The sequence below is a fragment of the Pan paniscus genome, chromosome 6 (genome assembly GCF_029289425.2).
Source record: "Pan paniscus chromosome 6, NHGRI_mPanPan1-v2.0_pri, whole genome shotgun sequence".
Taxonomy (NCBI): Eukaryota; Metazoa; Chordata; class Mammalia; order Primates; family Hominidae; genus Pan; species Pan paniscus.
In genome coordinates, this window is record NC_073255.2 from 144,868,456 (window position 1) to 144,884,896 (window position 16,441).

Here is a 16,441-nt window from a genome sequence, read left to right on the forward strand (position 1 = left end):
GTGATTGCATCCAAGAACTCAGACTGGTAAAATCCTAACGTTTAATTGGTTTATTGTTAGTTACTTAGCTTCTTTGAATTTTTAATATAAGATGTGCTTCAATGAATTAGCCACAAAGCTTTTCCCTCCATCTTCAAGATTATTTTCTTAACATACAGATTCCACAGTGGGATTACTGAATTTTATCATAGCTCATGATACACACTGTCAAATTGTTAATACTTTAAAATGTAAAGAGACACTGTTTCACTGAATCTTGCATTGGTCACATCTTGAACAACTGATACAGCAAGTAATAGAAGTTAGAATGATTTATCTGGCATTACTGAGGAATGAGATTTTTCACATATATAGATTTTTTTTTAGATAACTAAAGTCTCAAGGCTGGATATGTGAACCATTGTAATTATATACTTCAAGAGAGCTTTCTGGGGTGGTCCTTCCTGTAGAAAAGTTTCTTTCTATTTTTCAGGATCTCTAGGGAAATAGATTCTGCAATTTTCTGTAACAGCCTACATTTTAAGAATTTTCATATTTATGTATAATTCTAAAGCCCTTTGTTGAATTTTTAAATCTTTTTTGTTTGTTTGTTTGTTTTGTTTTTTGAGACAGGGTCTTGCTCTGTCACCCAGGCTAGAGTGCAGTGGCTTGATCTCGGCTTACTGCAACCCCTTCCTCCTGGATTTAAGCTATTCTCCTGCCTCAGCCTCTGAGTAGCTGGGATTACAGGCGTGCACCACCATGCCCGGCTGATTTTTTTGTATTTTTAGTAGAGACAAGGTTTCACCATGTTGGCCAGGCTGGTCTCGAACTCCTGACCTCAGATGATCTGCCTTCCTTGGCATCCCAAAGTGCTGGGATTATAGGCATGAGTCACCATGCCTGGCTTTAAATCTATTTTTTATGAGTCAGTCCTTAATGGAAATGCTCCAGCAGATCTTCCTTTTTCATTTATCAATGTTGATGTATATTATTTCTTATTCAAAAATGTGAAACCAAACTCACTTAAAATAAACTTTCTGAAGGATCGCTTTCACAAACAGAAGCAATTTGCTCTATTAGAAATCATACGTGCAAAAATAGTTAGTATGAAATCAGACTCATTTTGAAATGAGACAATATTATCTTTTATACTAAACAATAAGAACATGATTGATAGTCTTTTAAAAATAAGCAACACATTTTACAGCAAAAATGTCCACTGATAAATGAGGAGAAGTAGTTCAATATTTATCTTTTTGAATATTGTTCCAGTTCTACTTGGGGAAAACAGAATCCCCTGGCTGAGAATGAGCATGTAGGAATGTAGGTATAAAAGCAAGTTGCATTTTGAATTGTATGCAGTTTATTCAGAAAAGAATAATTTTACAAATAAAAGCAAATCCAAATAAACATAAAATATAGGACAATCTAGTACATGCCATACATATGTATTCCATCCTAATATTGGAGATATTTATTTAATGTTTAGGTTTATCTGACTGAAATGATTATTAAGTTAGTAGAGTACTTACTTAAATTTCTACTTGTTATATGGAACCTGTTATTTTTAAGTTAGGAAAGAGAAAGGAAGGTAAGAGGAAAAGTTTCTGAAACCAGAGACAATTTCATTACTTTCCCCTTTCGATTATGAAGTGGCATTTTCCTGGTGGCATTTCAACCTCCAGCCACACTGAGCAGGTGTTTAATGAGGACAGGGTGTGGGGAAGGAAGGTAGAAGACATTGTCAGTATTTCACAGGTTCAACAGAGCCCCAGGGGCTTGTACATCAGAAACCAGAAACAAAGGCACAAGCTTTTGCTCTTTAACTCTGCCTAGCTATAGCACCTAGCATATTTTTTTTCTTGCTCAACAATTTCATTTTTAATGGCAACAACTTGATCTTCCAATATTCTCAGTTGATCAGCTTTTGCTTGTCTACTTAGATTCAAATCTTGGATTTTCCTTTCTAAATCTGAAAGAAGAAAATGAAAGAAATGATATATTTCCATTTAATGGATTCCTGCTGGATACCTACATTATACCAAACACAGGGATTTATGCGCCTCTCAAAGATATATTTAGTTTTCTGTTTGGATTCAATGGATAAATCATCTATTTTCATCAGGCTTCTCAAGGTTTTCACATAAATTAGAGCAAACTGACAATTTTGTCTAAAAACTTTTATATCTAAGGCATTTATCAATGTGAGGCTGTAGTTGGTTAGAATTCATTAGGAATGAAAAGACAGATAACATCCTTGATGGGATTTGCTGAAGTGCTATATTTCCAAAGGTTTGTTCTTATTATTTTAGCTTCATTTTAAAACATGTTCTTTAGTGTTTTCCAATCTTTCAGAAAAAAAGACTGACTTTCATGTGTTGATTCCTCCCTGCTGATATTGAAGTCCCTGAACAGTAACAGCTAAGTGATGCCTTGGCTTCACTCCTATCCATCCATCAATCCATTGATCCGTCGACGCATCCATTGACCCATCCATCGATCCATTGATCCATCCATTCATCCATGCATCCATCCATCCGTCCGTCCGTCCGTCCGTCCATCCGTCCATCCATCCATCTATACATTCATTTATATAGTCTTCATTCAACAAATATCTGGAAATTCTAGTAAACCTTAACAAGGAGACCATATAAGTGGATACAAGAGGCATAGAGAGCTACAGTTAATAATGTGAGGCAGCATTTTGCAAAGAAACTCTGACATTAGAGTTTTTGCAAAACTTCTAAAAGAGGGAAGATAACTTCTAGAAGCGGGAAGGTAAATGTCTCACTTCATTTGGTCAGATCACACCTGAATACCGAGTTGGTTTGGAGTAATTGTCAAACTAACATGTGTTTAGAAAAAAGAATCAGATTGCTGAAGATACTTGAAACTGTCCTGTAAACAAACATTGAATTAACTGGTGATGTTTCATATGAGGAAGGCAGATTCAGGGCATGTGCCGTGGCTGTTTTCAAGTATCTGAAGGGCCAACCTAGGAAAGCAGAGTAAATGTGTTCTCTGTCATCCTGAGGAAATAAAATGGAAACTAGCAGGTGAAGCTCCACGAAGGAAGATTTTGTCTAAATATAAAAAACTCTCTAGGAGTCATGGCTGCTCAAAGATGAAAGAGCTAATGTGGAAGGTGTTGAGTGTTCTGTCACTAGATTCTTTCTTTCTTTCTTTCTTTCTTTCTTTTTTTTTTTTTTTGAGACAGAGTTTTGCTCTTGTTGCCCAGGCTGGAGTGCAATGGCGTGATCTCAGCTCACTGCAACCTCCGCCTCCTGGGTTCAAGCGATTCTCCTGCCTCAGCCTCCTGAGTAGCTGGGATTACAGGCATAGTCCACCATGTCTGGCTAATTTTGTACTTTTAGTAGAGATGGGGTTTCTCCATGTTGGTCAGGCTGGTCTTGAACTCCCAACCTCAGGTGATCTGCCCGTCTCAGCCTCTCAAAGTGCTGGGATAACAGGCATGGGCCACCACACCTGGCTGAAACTTTCAAATATAGGTTATTTGGGATTGAAAAGGGGATTCAACATTGAAACCATATTTGGACTAAAGGAATAATAAAGGCCTCTGTTTGTACCAGGAAAGTTAATATGATTGAGCTGGTTACACCAGACCCATTCGCCATCCTCGTCTGTGTTCTGGAAAGCTACCCTTCCTGGATAACAGCACTTGGCTCCCTTGACCTCTGGCTTTCATTCACACATGGCCAATGGACAGTGCTGATAAGTGGTCAGAGGATAGGAGGATGAGCAGTCTCTATCTCAGTTCAGCATGGAGGTGTATGCAGTTCTTCCATCCCTCAGGCTCCTGTGGGGTGGCCTCTTTCCTAACACTCTGGTGTTCACAGGGCTCTGGTAACGTTCCTGCTTCCCTGGCCCCTTCAGGTGTAGAGAGGCTAATGCCTTCTCACTGCTGCTAGTCACCAAGTACCTCCACAGCCTCAGTGGGTTCCCTTCATTCTTGTGCATTCTTTGTAGTTCTTCCCATCAAGAAGTAGAATCTACTTACCCTGTTCCTACCCCCACGCCCCTGAATCTGGGCTGGCTTTATAAGTTGTTTTGACTAATAGAAAAGCAGAAGAACTGATGTTGCAAGACCTCAGGAACCTTTCATCCTCTCTTCTCACTCTTGTGGTGCCCTGAAACAACCAAGCTGTAAAGCAGCCCGGGATAACAGACCATGTAGAGAGAGTGCCAGCATCTCAGCCACACCTGGCCCCTAACAGGCCATCAGCCGAACGCAGCTGCTTGAGAAACCCAGGTGAGACCTGTCGAAGAACCAGCCAGGCAACCCACAGAAAAGTAAGAAATGGTGGTTATTTTAAGCCATTACATTTTGGGGTAATCTATTATGCAGTGAATAAATGACTGAGACAACTCCACTTCTAAATACTTTGTCCAAAATTATGCCCATGTATGCTTTCTGTTTCTAGCTGGGACCCCGACTGACACCAAGTTCTGTGGAAGGACCGTGGCTGAAGACTGGAGTCCATTCCCCACTCTCTCAATATTGTTGCTGCCAAGGGCTCCATACTGGGATCCAGGGGCTCCTCTTCCTAACAGAGAGGAACAGGCACAGCCTTGTGGTTCCGCCCCTTCTCAAGTGGCAGCATGGGGAAGACAGCCAAATCAATGTCTCATTTTTCTATCTTGCTGAGTTCTGGAAACAGCCTCAAAAGGAAAAGAGAAAAGGCAGTAGAATGCCTTATTTTAGACCTCCCTGAGAAGCCCTCTAACTTCAACTTCTCTTCCAATCTAATTTCAAGAACTATAAAAGCTGTGGTCAATGGGGATCAGTGGAAACAATTTGTGTATGACATAAACAATAAGACATAAAAGCAGGACAGAAATATTCTCCCCATGTTTTTACTCCTAGAGTAAGGGCCAAGTTCTAGGATAATAGAAACTGACTTTCATGGTATTGTCTGACAAGTGGTCAGAGGATGGGGGGGTGAGCAGTCTCCATCTCAGTTCAGCACGGAGGTGTTGAATGCAAGATTAAAAAAAAAATCTGTTTTTCTGAATCTTTCTTAGTATTTCATAGTTAAAATAGCATTTTAACGAAAATACTTAAAAATGAAAAAAAATTACCCACAAGCCTGCTGCTTTTAAAACAATTATATAAGTGCAAGAAGCAGTGGTTTCTTCTTCACTCCCACTGCCTCCCTAGAGATAACTAATGTTAGCAGTTTGGTATGTATTTTTCCTGACTTTGGCCCATACTAATGTTCCATTTTCAGTTTTTTCATGTCATAGTAATGATATAAGTGGTTGTAAGGCCAAAGACTCATTTGATAATAAAAAAGAGGCATTTATAAGTGAGGAGTTTTGGTTACTTTAATATTTTGAGAATTACTTACACTCCTAGTTTTAAAGTTTTAGAAGATAATAAATACAACCAAGGGTAAAACTATACACTTAACATCTGATATTTCTTGATGGTTAGAGATAGTTAAGGACATGATTGCCCCCAAAAATCATAAATATCAATTGTGTAAAAAAAGATTCTGATTAGCTTTCTGATTGTATGTATTTTATGTTTTTTGTTTTGTTTTTGAGACAGAGTCTCTCTCTGTTGCCCAGGTTGGAGTGCAGTGGCGTGATCTTGGCTCACTGCAACCTCCGCCTCCTGGGTTCAAGCGATTCTCCTGCCTCAGCCTCCCGAGTAGCTGGGATTACAGGCATGTGCCACCACGCCTGGCTAATTTTTTTTTATTTTTAGTAGAGATAGAGTTTTGCCATATTGGCCAGGCTGGTCTCAAACTCCTGGGGTCAAGCAGTCCATCTGCCTCAGCCTCCCAAAGTGTTGGGATTACAGGTGTGAGCCACTGCGCCTGGCCGGTATTCCATGTTTGCAACACTTTGTGTGCGTCAGAATGTCCATTTAGATCAAAATCCTTGTCTAGAATATGATTCTTTCTGGGTTGCTATCCAAAGATATATGCTAGATGACCTAGTGCCCTAGATTATATTGATTCTTTTGGAGAGTTATTTTCATGAGAGGAAAAATAAACAACATAGGTTAGAACAGGGTTTCTTAATCTCAGCACTATTGACATTTTGGGCAGGACAATTGTTTGTTTAGGCAGTTGTCTTGTGCACTGTGGGATTTTTAGCAAAATCCCTGCCCTCTACCCAGTACATGCTAGTAGTACCTTCTAGGATGACAAGCAGAAATGTCTTTAGACATCTCACCCCCAGTTGAGAAGAGAGTTAGAAAAAAAGGGCATTTTTTTTTTTTTTTTGAGATGGAGTCTCACTCTGTCACCCAGGCTGGAGTGCAGTGGCATGATCTTGGCTCACTGCAACCTCTGCCTCCCAGGTTCAAGCAATTCTCCTGCCTCAGCCTCCCAAGTAGCTGGGATTACAGGCACCCACCACCATGCCTGGCTAATTTTTGTATTTTTAGTAGAAACGGGGTTTCTCCATGTCGGCCAGAGTGATCTCGAACTCCTGACCTCAGGTGATCCACCCGCCTTGGCCTCCCAAAATGCTGGGATTACAGGTGTGAGCCACTGTGCCCAGCCAAAAAAGGGCATTTCAAGGTGACCAAAGGAAATCTCAGTTTGTTTTGACTAATGCAAGGCAGATGCTCATTAACCTTTCTAGGCAAATCCATGCAAGAGGCTTGTTAACTTCACAGTCCCCAAAACACAAGACCAATTTCTACTTCTCTCTCCTCAGTGGACCCATGTGATAAAACTGTAAGCTGACATTGGTATAAATTCTACTAGTAAGGTAGAGTACCATGATGTTATTATCAAATTGGCAGGATGGATAAAAGAACAGATACCTGTTATTCTTCTTATCTTGGCCTCTGTATCTCCAGCCAATTTTTCTGCCGCATCTTTTAGCTGTTTAACTTTTCCTAATGTCTCCTTTGTTAGTCCTGTAGTGCTTGTCTTACGTTGGAGAATAGCATATTGTTTTTTCAGCTCAACAAATTCCTGTAACAAGCAACACTTCCATCATGAGAAAATATGTATAAAGCATGTACATATATGCATGATGATTCTCTTAATACCATTCATAGAAGGAATACAGAGGAAACCTTAATCCAGTCAATACACTTGAGTTGCTCTGATATTTCCGGCAGAGTTTTATTTGCATGTTTGTTTTTTCAGATTGAAAAAAATGTCAGCTTCTATTAAAAATAAAACTTCTTTGTTCAAAATAGCAATTGTTATTTCATGTTAAGGCAACTATGTCTGAGGCACCAATTGGTTGTTCTGCTCTATGTTAAGGGAGGATATGGAAGACAGAAATGACCCAATCCCATCCTTGACAAATCTCTGGTTCAGTTCAGTCAATCAGTTATATATGTAAAATGAAGGACGGAGTGAGTGATGAAGATTTAGAAACAGCAAGGATATGTTATTTGGTTGGCAAAAAGGTGAGAGAGAAATGAGGTAGGAAGGGAGGCAGGTGGGGAAGTAGAAGTGTGGCATGGAGATCCCCCTTGAATAGAATGGAAATCTGTGGGTTACCTTGTGTGTTGACAACCTAGAAGGTTAAGTAGATGAATAAAGGCCAGAGCCAGAAATGAAATATGGAAGTGGGAACAGGGTGAGTAGAAAGTACCTTTCTTGGCCGGGCGTGGTGGCTCACGCCTGTAATCCCAGCACTTTAGGAGGCCGAGGCGGGCGGATCACAAGGTTAGGAGATCGAGACCATCCTGGCTAACATGGTGAAACCCTGTCTCTACTAAAAATACAAAAATTAGCTGGGCGTGGTGGCACGTGGCTGTAATCCCAGCTACTCAGGAGGCAAAGGCAGCAGAATTGCTTGAACCAAGGAGTCAGAAGTTGCAGTGAGCTGAGATTGAGCCACTGCATTCCAGTCTGGTGACAGAGAGAGACTCTTTCTCACGAAAAAAAAAAAAAAAAAAAAAAAAAAGAACTTTTCTCAATCTCTGTTCCACAAAAAATGTTCTCAGTTCCTGTCAGTGGAAAATTTACCCAGCACATTAGGAATTAAAAGCAGGAGAATAGACCAAATGTAAATACACTAACATTTTTCTTTTGTTTAGGCAACTATATTAATGCAACCAACCAAAGGTTTCTTGCTAGGAAAATGAGCTGATAGGTTCTTTCAGCAACCTAAATTAATGGGCCACTTTCCACAACTGTTTAATTAACTCATTCTGATTTTTGTAACTTGATGTATTTTCTTTGGCAGGTGACTTTCATTTATTGTTTTCTTTATATGTTGTGTGACTGAATGAGAATAGAGGGCAAAAACATGCAATACAGACAAACAACATAAATTGTGAAAGTTTGGAAGTTCAGGGCAAATTTGATTTATGGACTGATTGACCAGGATACCACTAAGAATAATAGGATAGAGAGATGGGGGAGGAAACACTCCCAACATGATTTGGCCAGGGACTTCTGCCTTCTACAGATAGAAAATCCTTTGTGCATCAGGATCCCCTCAAAGACATACCATTGAGTCATGGACCAGCACAAAGGAAATGATGAGAAATGGCACAAAAATCTGGGGTTAAAGAACTATCTTTCAAAGAAGCCCTGCTTTTCTGCTCTTGGTGGCAGTGGTAGAACTAATGACCTTCTCAAGACTCCCAGCCTGGTGTTGGGCAGATTCAGCCTGAACTTTCGCATTTACAGCGTGGTCTTGATGGCTTTGCAACTTGGTCTGCAGCAGGGAAAGGCCATCCTCCAGCCCTGATCGCTGCTTTGCTAACTCCAGCTCACTCTTCATTTCCCTGGTTTGATTTTCAGCCTGTTGTTGATTTAAAGACCAAAAAGGGAAAATCTCTTTATGAAACAAACAAGAAGATAAATGATATATTAACCCCTTGAAAAATATGCTGAGTGTAAAGGAAAAGAAAATAGTGCCTCCACTTTTTCTGTTGCATTTATTTAAAATATTATAATAAAATATTTCAGACATACAAAAGGGTCTGAAAAATATAACGTTAGCCTAGTGTGGGGTGCGTGCCTGTAGTCCCAGTACTCGGGAGGCTGAGGCAGGAGGATTGCTTGAGCCCAGGAGGTTGAGGATGCAGTAAGCTGTGATTGTGCCACTGCACTCCAGCCTGGGTGACAAAGAGATAACTTGTCTCAACAACAACAACAAAAAAAAAAAAAGAAAAAAAAAAAGAAAAAGAAAAAGAAAAAAACAAAAAAAAGAGCGAAGAGAAAAAAAGAAAAAATATAACGAATAGCCATGTACCCACCAGCCAGTTTAAGAATAAAACATTAACAATGAGCTAAGGCCCTCAGCGTACCACTCCCCATTATATCTTCTCTCTCTCCCCTCAAAGACAACCACTATCTTGAATCTAATTTCTGTCATTCCATGTATCTCTATAGCATTTTTTCTACAACCTATGCAGTATTCCTAACAATATATAGTATTAAAATTTTTTTCACCTTATATAAATATATTGTATATTTCTGCAAGTTGATTTTCTAAAATGAAAAGTTATGAAAATTATGCTTATGTAGGTCATTTAAGCTAATTTACATAGCTCTAGTTCATTAATTTTTACCAGTTTAAAGCATTCCATTGTTTGAACATACAACATTGTATTTTCTATTCTCCGGCTGGTGCAAGTGACTTCTAATTTTTTCCCCTTACAAACAGTAATAACACTTTATGCTTGTTTCTTATTTCAGTGACCATATTGATCATATCTAGAAGTCCTATTTAAATATTTTTCAAATATAGCTGGTTATTAGACATTGTCTCTTGTTTTTTGGTCATACTTTCATACATTCTTAGATTTTCTTAAACATAGTAAACAATCTTATTTTGTATTCTGTATCCAATAATGGTAATATCCTCTGTCTGTTGGGTCCTGATTTTGTTGTTCATTATTTCTGATGACTCTTGTTTAAAGGCAATTTGTGGCTGGGCACGGTGGTTTATGCCTGTAATCCCAGCACTTTGGGAGGCCAAGGTGGGTAGATCACCTGAGGTCAGGAGTTCAAGACCAGCCTGGCCAACATGGCAAAACCTCGTCTCTTCTAAAATTACAAAAATTAGCTGGGCGTGGTGGTACGCACCTGTAATCCCAGCTACTCGGGAGGCTGAGGCAGGAGACTTGCTTGAACCCAGGAGGTGGAGGTTGCAGTGAGCCGAGATTGTGCCATTGCACTCCAGCCTGGGTGATAGAGCGAGACTCCATCCCAAAAAAATAAAAAAAAAAATCTTTAAAAAGGCAATTTGTTTCTTTACACGTTTGGGGGAAACTCTTGATGGCTAGGTTTTAAGGTTGTTCCTTTGGAGAGGATTTTTGTTTGCCTCTGCCAGGCATCTGGGAGCCCTACCAACCCAGGGCTACTTCAAATGATACCAGGGTTTTGAGGGCCACCCAGGTAGTATAAATTCTAGCCCCAAAATTGTGTTAGAGCCACAGTCATGGTTAGCAAATCTTAGTGGAGATGTTACTCCCCAACCCAGGGGCAAGTTTTTCTACTGACTCTGTGTGTTTGCATGTGTGTGTGTGTGTGCGTGTGTGTGTGTGTGTGTGTGTGACAGAGAGATTTTAACATTTCATTAAGGATTTTGCCATTTGGGGTCCCAGTTCTATGCAAGAATCTTGTTGCTTCCTGTGTGGCCTTTGCTTTCTGTCTTATATGCATGGTGACCATTAAAACCCAAAGCTTGAATGCTCCAGGGATGGGCAGATGCCTGCTGCCTGCTGTCAAGTTAGTGCTTGATTACCTCTAAATTCATGCTTTCCTGTCATTTTTGGCCTCTGAGACTATCAAAAGTTTCTTACTAATTCAGCTATGCATTTAAAAATCTAAATATCCAATCTAATATTTTTATGTGTTTTTTTCAACTACCAGGGTTCCTTAAGAGATTGGTTCACCATATTTTTAGAAATGGAAGTCCCTTCCTGTACCCTTGGGCATATGTGGGAGTTTGCCTAGAGCAGCAATCTGCAAACTTTTTCTGTAAAGGGCCAGCTAGTAAATACTTTATACTTTGTGGCCTATAAAGTGTCTATCCCAAATATTTAACTCTCTGTCATTGTAGTGCAAAAGCATCCATAGACAATACAGCCTGTGGTCATGTTTTGCCATCCCTTGTTCTAAGTATATGCCTAGAAGGGGAAATCCTGGGGCCTTCCTTTTTACTACCCCATATATGCAACCTCTTCCTATCCAACCCCTTTATTTCCTCGTGTATTACTTCTTGTTCTGTTGCTTTCTGCTTTGTTTGTTTGTTTTGAGACAGAGTCTCGCTCTGTTGCCTAGACTGGAGTGCAGTGGCACAATCTCGGCTCACTGCAACCTCTGCCCCCTGGAGGAGCGATTCTCCTGCCTCAGCCTTCCAAGTAGCCAGGATTATAGGTGCCCGCCACCATGCCTGGCTAATTTTTGTATTTTTTGTAGAGACGGGGTTTCACCATGTTGGCCCAGCTGGTCTCGAACTCCTGACCTCGGGTGATACACCCACCTTGACCTCCCAAAGTGCTGGGATTACAGGTGTGAGCAACCATGCCTGGCCAGATGGAGCATTTCTTTTGGATGAGTTTTTTTTTTTTTTTTTTTTTTTTTTTTTTTAGTTTTAGGATACTCTGATGAGATTTCATGCACATTTAATTATAAGAATGTTACAATAGTTAACTCATTTCTTTGGTTTTTGTGAGCTTTTAAAAAGTCTATTCCTTTCCCTGGTATCAGAAGGGAGATGCTCTGGCCTCATATCTACCACTAATTAGCTGTGTGACCTTAGGCAGTCACCTAACCTTCCTGAGTCATAGTTTCCTCATTTCCAAGCTGGTGTTAGTACCTGCCTTGGTGCAACCCCAGAATTGGTCGCAATTAATATGACGGTGAGACGTGCTCTGTAGAATATTAAATACATGCATAATACTACCCAAATCTTATTTATCCTCATAATAATCCCATCAGACCCGTAAAGCAAGCATAGCATTGGCATACATAAAAAGCACTGTGTTGTTTTTACCCTCAAAACCTATTTCAGGTTAGTTTCAAAGAAGACAAATACCTGCAGCACATTCTTTTTTATTTTTGTTACATTGGCAGTCAGCTGTGTAATGGTAGAGTTTGCCCATCCTTGAGTGATTTGAGCTTGTTGTAACTGGTTCAATGTTTTGTCAAGATTTAATAGAATATTTGCTTCTTTCCTAAGGTAAGATATTAACATGTCAGATTAGATAAATACACAATTATTCACTTATTTCACCTTGAGAGAGTTCATTTGACTCAACCAAATACTTTACTGAATTATTAAGTAAATTTAAATTACTCTTGAACAAGAGAAAGTGCTGAAGTCTTCATTTCGAGAAATAGGTATATTTAAATGCCAATAAAAAAACCCCACACACGTATATATTCATAGCCAGTGGATACATATTTTGTTAAATATGGAAATTAAGGATACAGGTTTGGGGTGATAGAACTATCAATCTTTGCACATAAAAACTATCCCGTGAATTCCAGTTTCCCTGATGTCTCAAATGTAAGCTACACTTTCTCAATCTCTATTGGAGTGGGGGTTGGGAGGGTCCAGAGGCCCCACAGAGAGCAAAGAGAGGACTACAGGCCCTGCATTTTCAGGCTTGTTTATTCAGAGTTAGCTAAGCTTCACTGACATTCCAGCCACTAAGAAGCCCAAGGTTAAAATCACAAGCATTCCAAGTGATAACAGTCTTTCTGCAGAAAGGAACTCACCTCAAGTCAACAATCACCAAATACTTAGATCTGTGGGCTCAAGACCACCTTGAGAAGAATGTACTGAGGGAGTGAAATATCAGACAGACCTTTGCAGAAGCATCATTAGAAATGAGTGTGCCCACAGTAGAGTTAGCTAAATTGCAAAATATTCCCTTTACCACCCAGCCTATCCTTTCCTCCAATGGTAATCTCTGTTTCCCTTTCTAACCTTCAGGAGCCTTCCCTCCTCATCATCCCACTGCCACCACCATTTCATTTCTGTAACAGTCCCAGGTTACCAGTGTCCATTTTTTCTATTCCCTGCCACCATTATCTTTTTCTTATATTATTTTTTCCTTTAGATTTTTAATTTACGACTGCAGGCCAGGCGTGGTGGCTCATGCCTGTAATCTCAGCACTTTGGGAGGCTGAGGCAGGTGGATCACTTGAGGTCAGGAGTTCGAGACCAGCCTGGCCAATATAGTGAAACCCCATCTCTACTAAAAATACAAAAAATTAGTTGGGTGTGGTGGTGCATGCCTATAATCCCAGCTACTTGGGAGGCTGAGGCATGAGAATCACTTGAATCTGGGAGGCGGAGGTTGCAGCGAGCTGAGATCGTGCCACTGCACTCCAGCCTGGATGACAGAACGAGACCCTGTCTCAAAAGAAAAAAAAAAAAAAAGATTTTCAATGTACTGCTTATTATAGCAAATTTAGAAAGTATCAAAAAAAAAAAAAGAAAAAAATGTAAGAAGGGGAAAAAATACCAGTAATCTTGCCATCTTTTAAAATGTTAGGATATTGTAGCAAAATTTTTTATTTTCATAATTAAGATCCTCTTTCATGTATAAATTGTTACCTGCTTTTTATTTTCAACTTCCTGTTCAGTTTGGATGTTACCTGCTTTTTAAAAAGCATTACCATTGCAATATAAGAATTTCTGCCTGTTATTAAATATCTTTTATCAACTTTTTTTTTTTTTTGAGATGGCATCTCACTCTTGTTGCCCAGGCTAGAGTGCAGTGGTGCAGTCTCAGCTCACTGCAGCCTCTGCCTCCCAGGTTCAAGTTCAATCAATTCTCTGCCTCAGCCTCCCGAGTAGCTGGGATTACAAGTGCATGCCACCACACCGGCTAATTTTTGTATTTTTAGTAGAGACGGGGTTTCACCATGTTGGCCAGGCTGGTCTCTAACTCCTAGCCTCAAGTGATCCACCTGCCTCGGCCTCCCAAAGCACTGGGATTATAGTCGTGAGCCGCTTCACCCAGCCCATCAGTATCACTTTTAATTGCTGTGTGATTACTTGATTTTTTTTTTTTTTTTGAGATGGAGTTTCGATCTTGTTGCCCAGGCTGGAGTGCAACGGCGCAATCTTGGCTCACTGCAACCTCCACCTCCTCAGTTCAAGTGATTCTCCTCCTCAGCCTCCCAAGTAGCTAGGATTACAGGCATGCACCACCACACCCGGCAAATTTTGTATTTTTAGTAAAGACAGCGTTTCTCCCTGTTGGTCATGCTGGTCTCGAACTCCTGACCGCAGGTGATCTGCCCGCCTCGGCCTCCCAAAGTGCTGGGATTACAGGCGTGAGCTACCGTGCCCGGCCTACTTAATCTTTTAAGTAATTGCTGTGCAGTTAATCTTCCTCGTTTTAAATATTAAACCTAGAAGGGGTTGGACTTTTGGATGAATCTGGTGCACTTCGTTTATACACGTGGATGATGAGACAGTGACAATGGCTCAGATCTCAGTGATGGTGGGTGTTGATGATACTACCACCTAACTGATCCTGTAACCCTGACCCATAGCACCCCATGCTCATAAAAACATCAATCTGGCTTTTCTTTTTTGGTTGGTTAAGTCAACAGGACAAAAGGCAAGAGTTAGTTAACTCTGTATACCATAGATATCATTTTCATCTTGCAGTACTCCTGGAGCTCTAGTGTCCATCATTATATTGGGTTGGTGCAAAAGGAATTGTGGTTTTTGCCATTGAAAATAATGGCAAAAACCGCAATTCCTTTTGCACCAACCTAATATCTTTACCGAGAATATACTGAGGAAGTGAAATATCAGACAGACTTTAAAAAATAATTTTGATTTCAAAGTACTGCTTAGTATAGTAAACTTAGAAAATACCAAACATTGATAAATAAGGGAAAAACTATACCAATATTCCAACCACCTGTTAAAATATTGGCATATAATGAGTATTTCACATTTATTGGTATGCATTGGTATAAAAAGGTATCAGGCCACTGGAAAGGCATTTTGAGTCTAAGAAAACAGGAAGAAAACAACCCTGAACCCTGTCACCGAGTCACTCAGCTTCCTGGGGAATCTCCAAAGAGAGCTCAGCCCTCAACTTGGGCACTGAACTATCAGAAGGTAATTTCATTTGAATGCTATAGATCCCTAGGCAAACATTTTCCTGATGTCCTTTCAGCAGATGGTCTGTTAGAGCAAGATAAGAATATTAATACAGTACTTACTCAGCTGCTTTGGCCTTCACCAAAAGCTTTTGGGCTCCATCTGCTTCTTCATTTAACCTGTTTTCATCTGTCCTGTAATCCTCACAGAGTTGCATATGTTTCTGTATTTTGTCAAGTTCATCGGTTAGATTTTGGGATGGAATTGGTAGGTGAATGTCAAGCACACCATTCGCAACCTTCTCGATGTCTTCTGGAGGCACGTTTTCCTCTTAAATAAGAAGCAGGGTTTTAGGTAATCATGTCTCCTTAACAAACACTGTATCTTAAAAGTATAACCACAATGATGTCTCAGCCAAATGCACTTGCATTTGATTATGTGCCCCTAGAATACAGGGATTAGATTGTAGGTTCCTATAGATTCTTCTTCATCCTCAGCTGTCCCTTCTCTCTGGAAGAAACAGTGCTCACTGAGTGCTGAATACTTGCTGAACAAGTGCTTGTTGGAAAAACAAAATACTAAAGACTTGGAACATTGTGTGTATTCTAAAAAATGTCCTGAGAATGATTTATTATAAGTACATACTCAAAAGCAATTAACATGTTTAGATACCTGTCATGAAGATTTAAGCACAATGAATGAGACACTGGAGAAGCTCTGCGTTTGAAGTCAACAAAACTGGATTCTGGTCCTCCATGACATTAAAAAGTCTCACAATTTTTGCTCATCTATGTAATTGGGTAACTATACCTGATGCTACAACTCAGAGGCCTATTCTGGGATTGGAGTGAGACAATACAGAGTAAAAGAACATGTTAATAGCATGTTATAAAGAAACTTTTTTTTTTTGAGACAGTCTCACTCTGTCACCAGGCTGGAGTGCAGTGGTGGCACAATCTCGGCTTACTGCAACCTCCTACTTCCTGGTTCAAGCGATTCTCCTGCCTCAGCCTCCTGAGTAGCTGGGATTACAGGTATGCACCACCATGCCCAGCTAATTTTTTTTGTATTTTTAGTAGAGATGGGGTTTCACCATGTTGGCCAGGATGGTCTCGATCTCCTGACCTCCTGATCCGCCCACCTTGCCCTCCCAAAGTGCGGGGATTACAGGCATAAGCCACTGTGCCCCCCAAAGAAACTTTCAAATACATCCATGCTCTACTTTCCAGAAAAGTAAATTTGGCCCCTATTGAGAACTAAAGTGGAAGATGAACTGTTAGAGCAAGCTTGTTCGACCCACAGCCCAGGGGCCACATGTGGCCCAGGACGGCTTTGAATGTGGCCCAACACAAATTTGTAACCTTTCTTAAAACATTATGAGATTTTTTTGTGTGTGATTTTATTTTTATTTTTAGCTCATCAG

General features: G+C 40.1%; 1 protein-coding gene across 2 annotated transcripts in view; it reads right to left on the reverse strand.

Annotated features, from left to right (window-relative positions):
* Positions 1 to 1,327: 1,327 nt before the first annotated feature.
* The window catches only part of LAMB4 (laminin subunit beta 4), a 106,506-nt gene continuing 91,392 nt past the window's right edge, over positions 1,328 to 16,441 (reverse strand). For both annotated transcript variants that reach the window (XM_034964769.3, XM_057302932.1), the window contains exons 30-34: positions 15,141 to 15,348; positions 11,980 to 12,118; positions 8,560 to 8,733; positions 6,785 to 6,938; positions 1,328 to 1,954 (exon numbers count right to left, since the gene is read on the reverse strand). In XM_034964769.3, the coding sequence (XP_034820660.2) occupies positions 1,815 to 1,954; positions 6,785 to 6,938; positions 8,560 to 8,733; positions 11,980 to 12,118; positions 15,141 to 15,348 (815 nt within the window). In that variant the 3' untranslated portion in view covers positions 1,328 to 1,814. The remainder of the gene's footprint in view (positions 1,955 to 6,784; positions 6,939 to 8,559; positions 8,734 to 11,979; positions 12,119 to 15,140; positions 15,349 to 16,441) is intronic.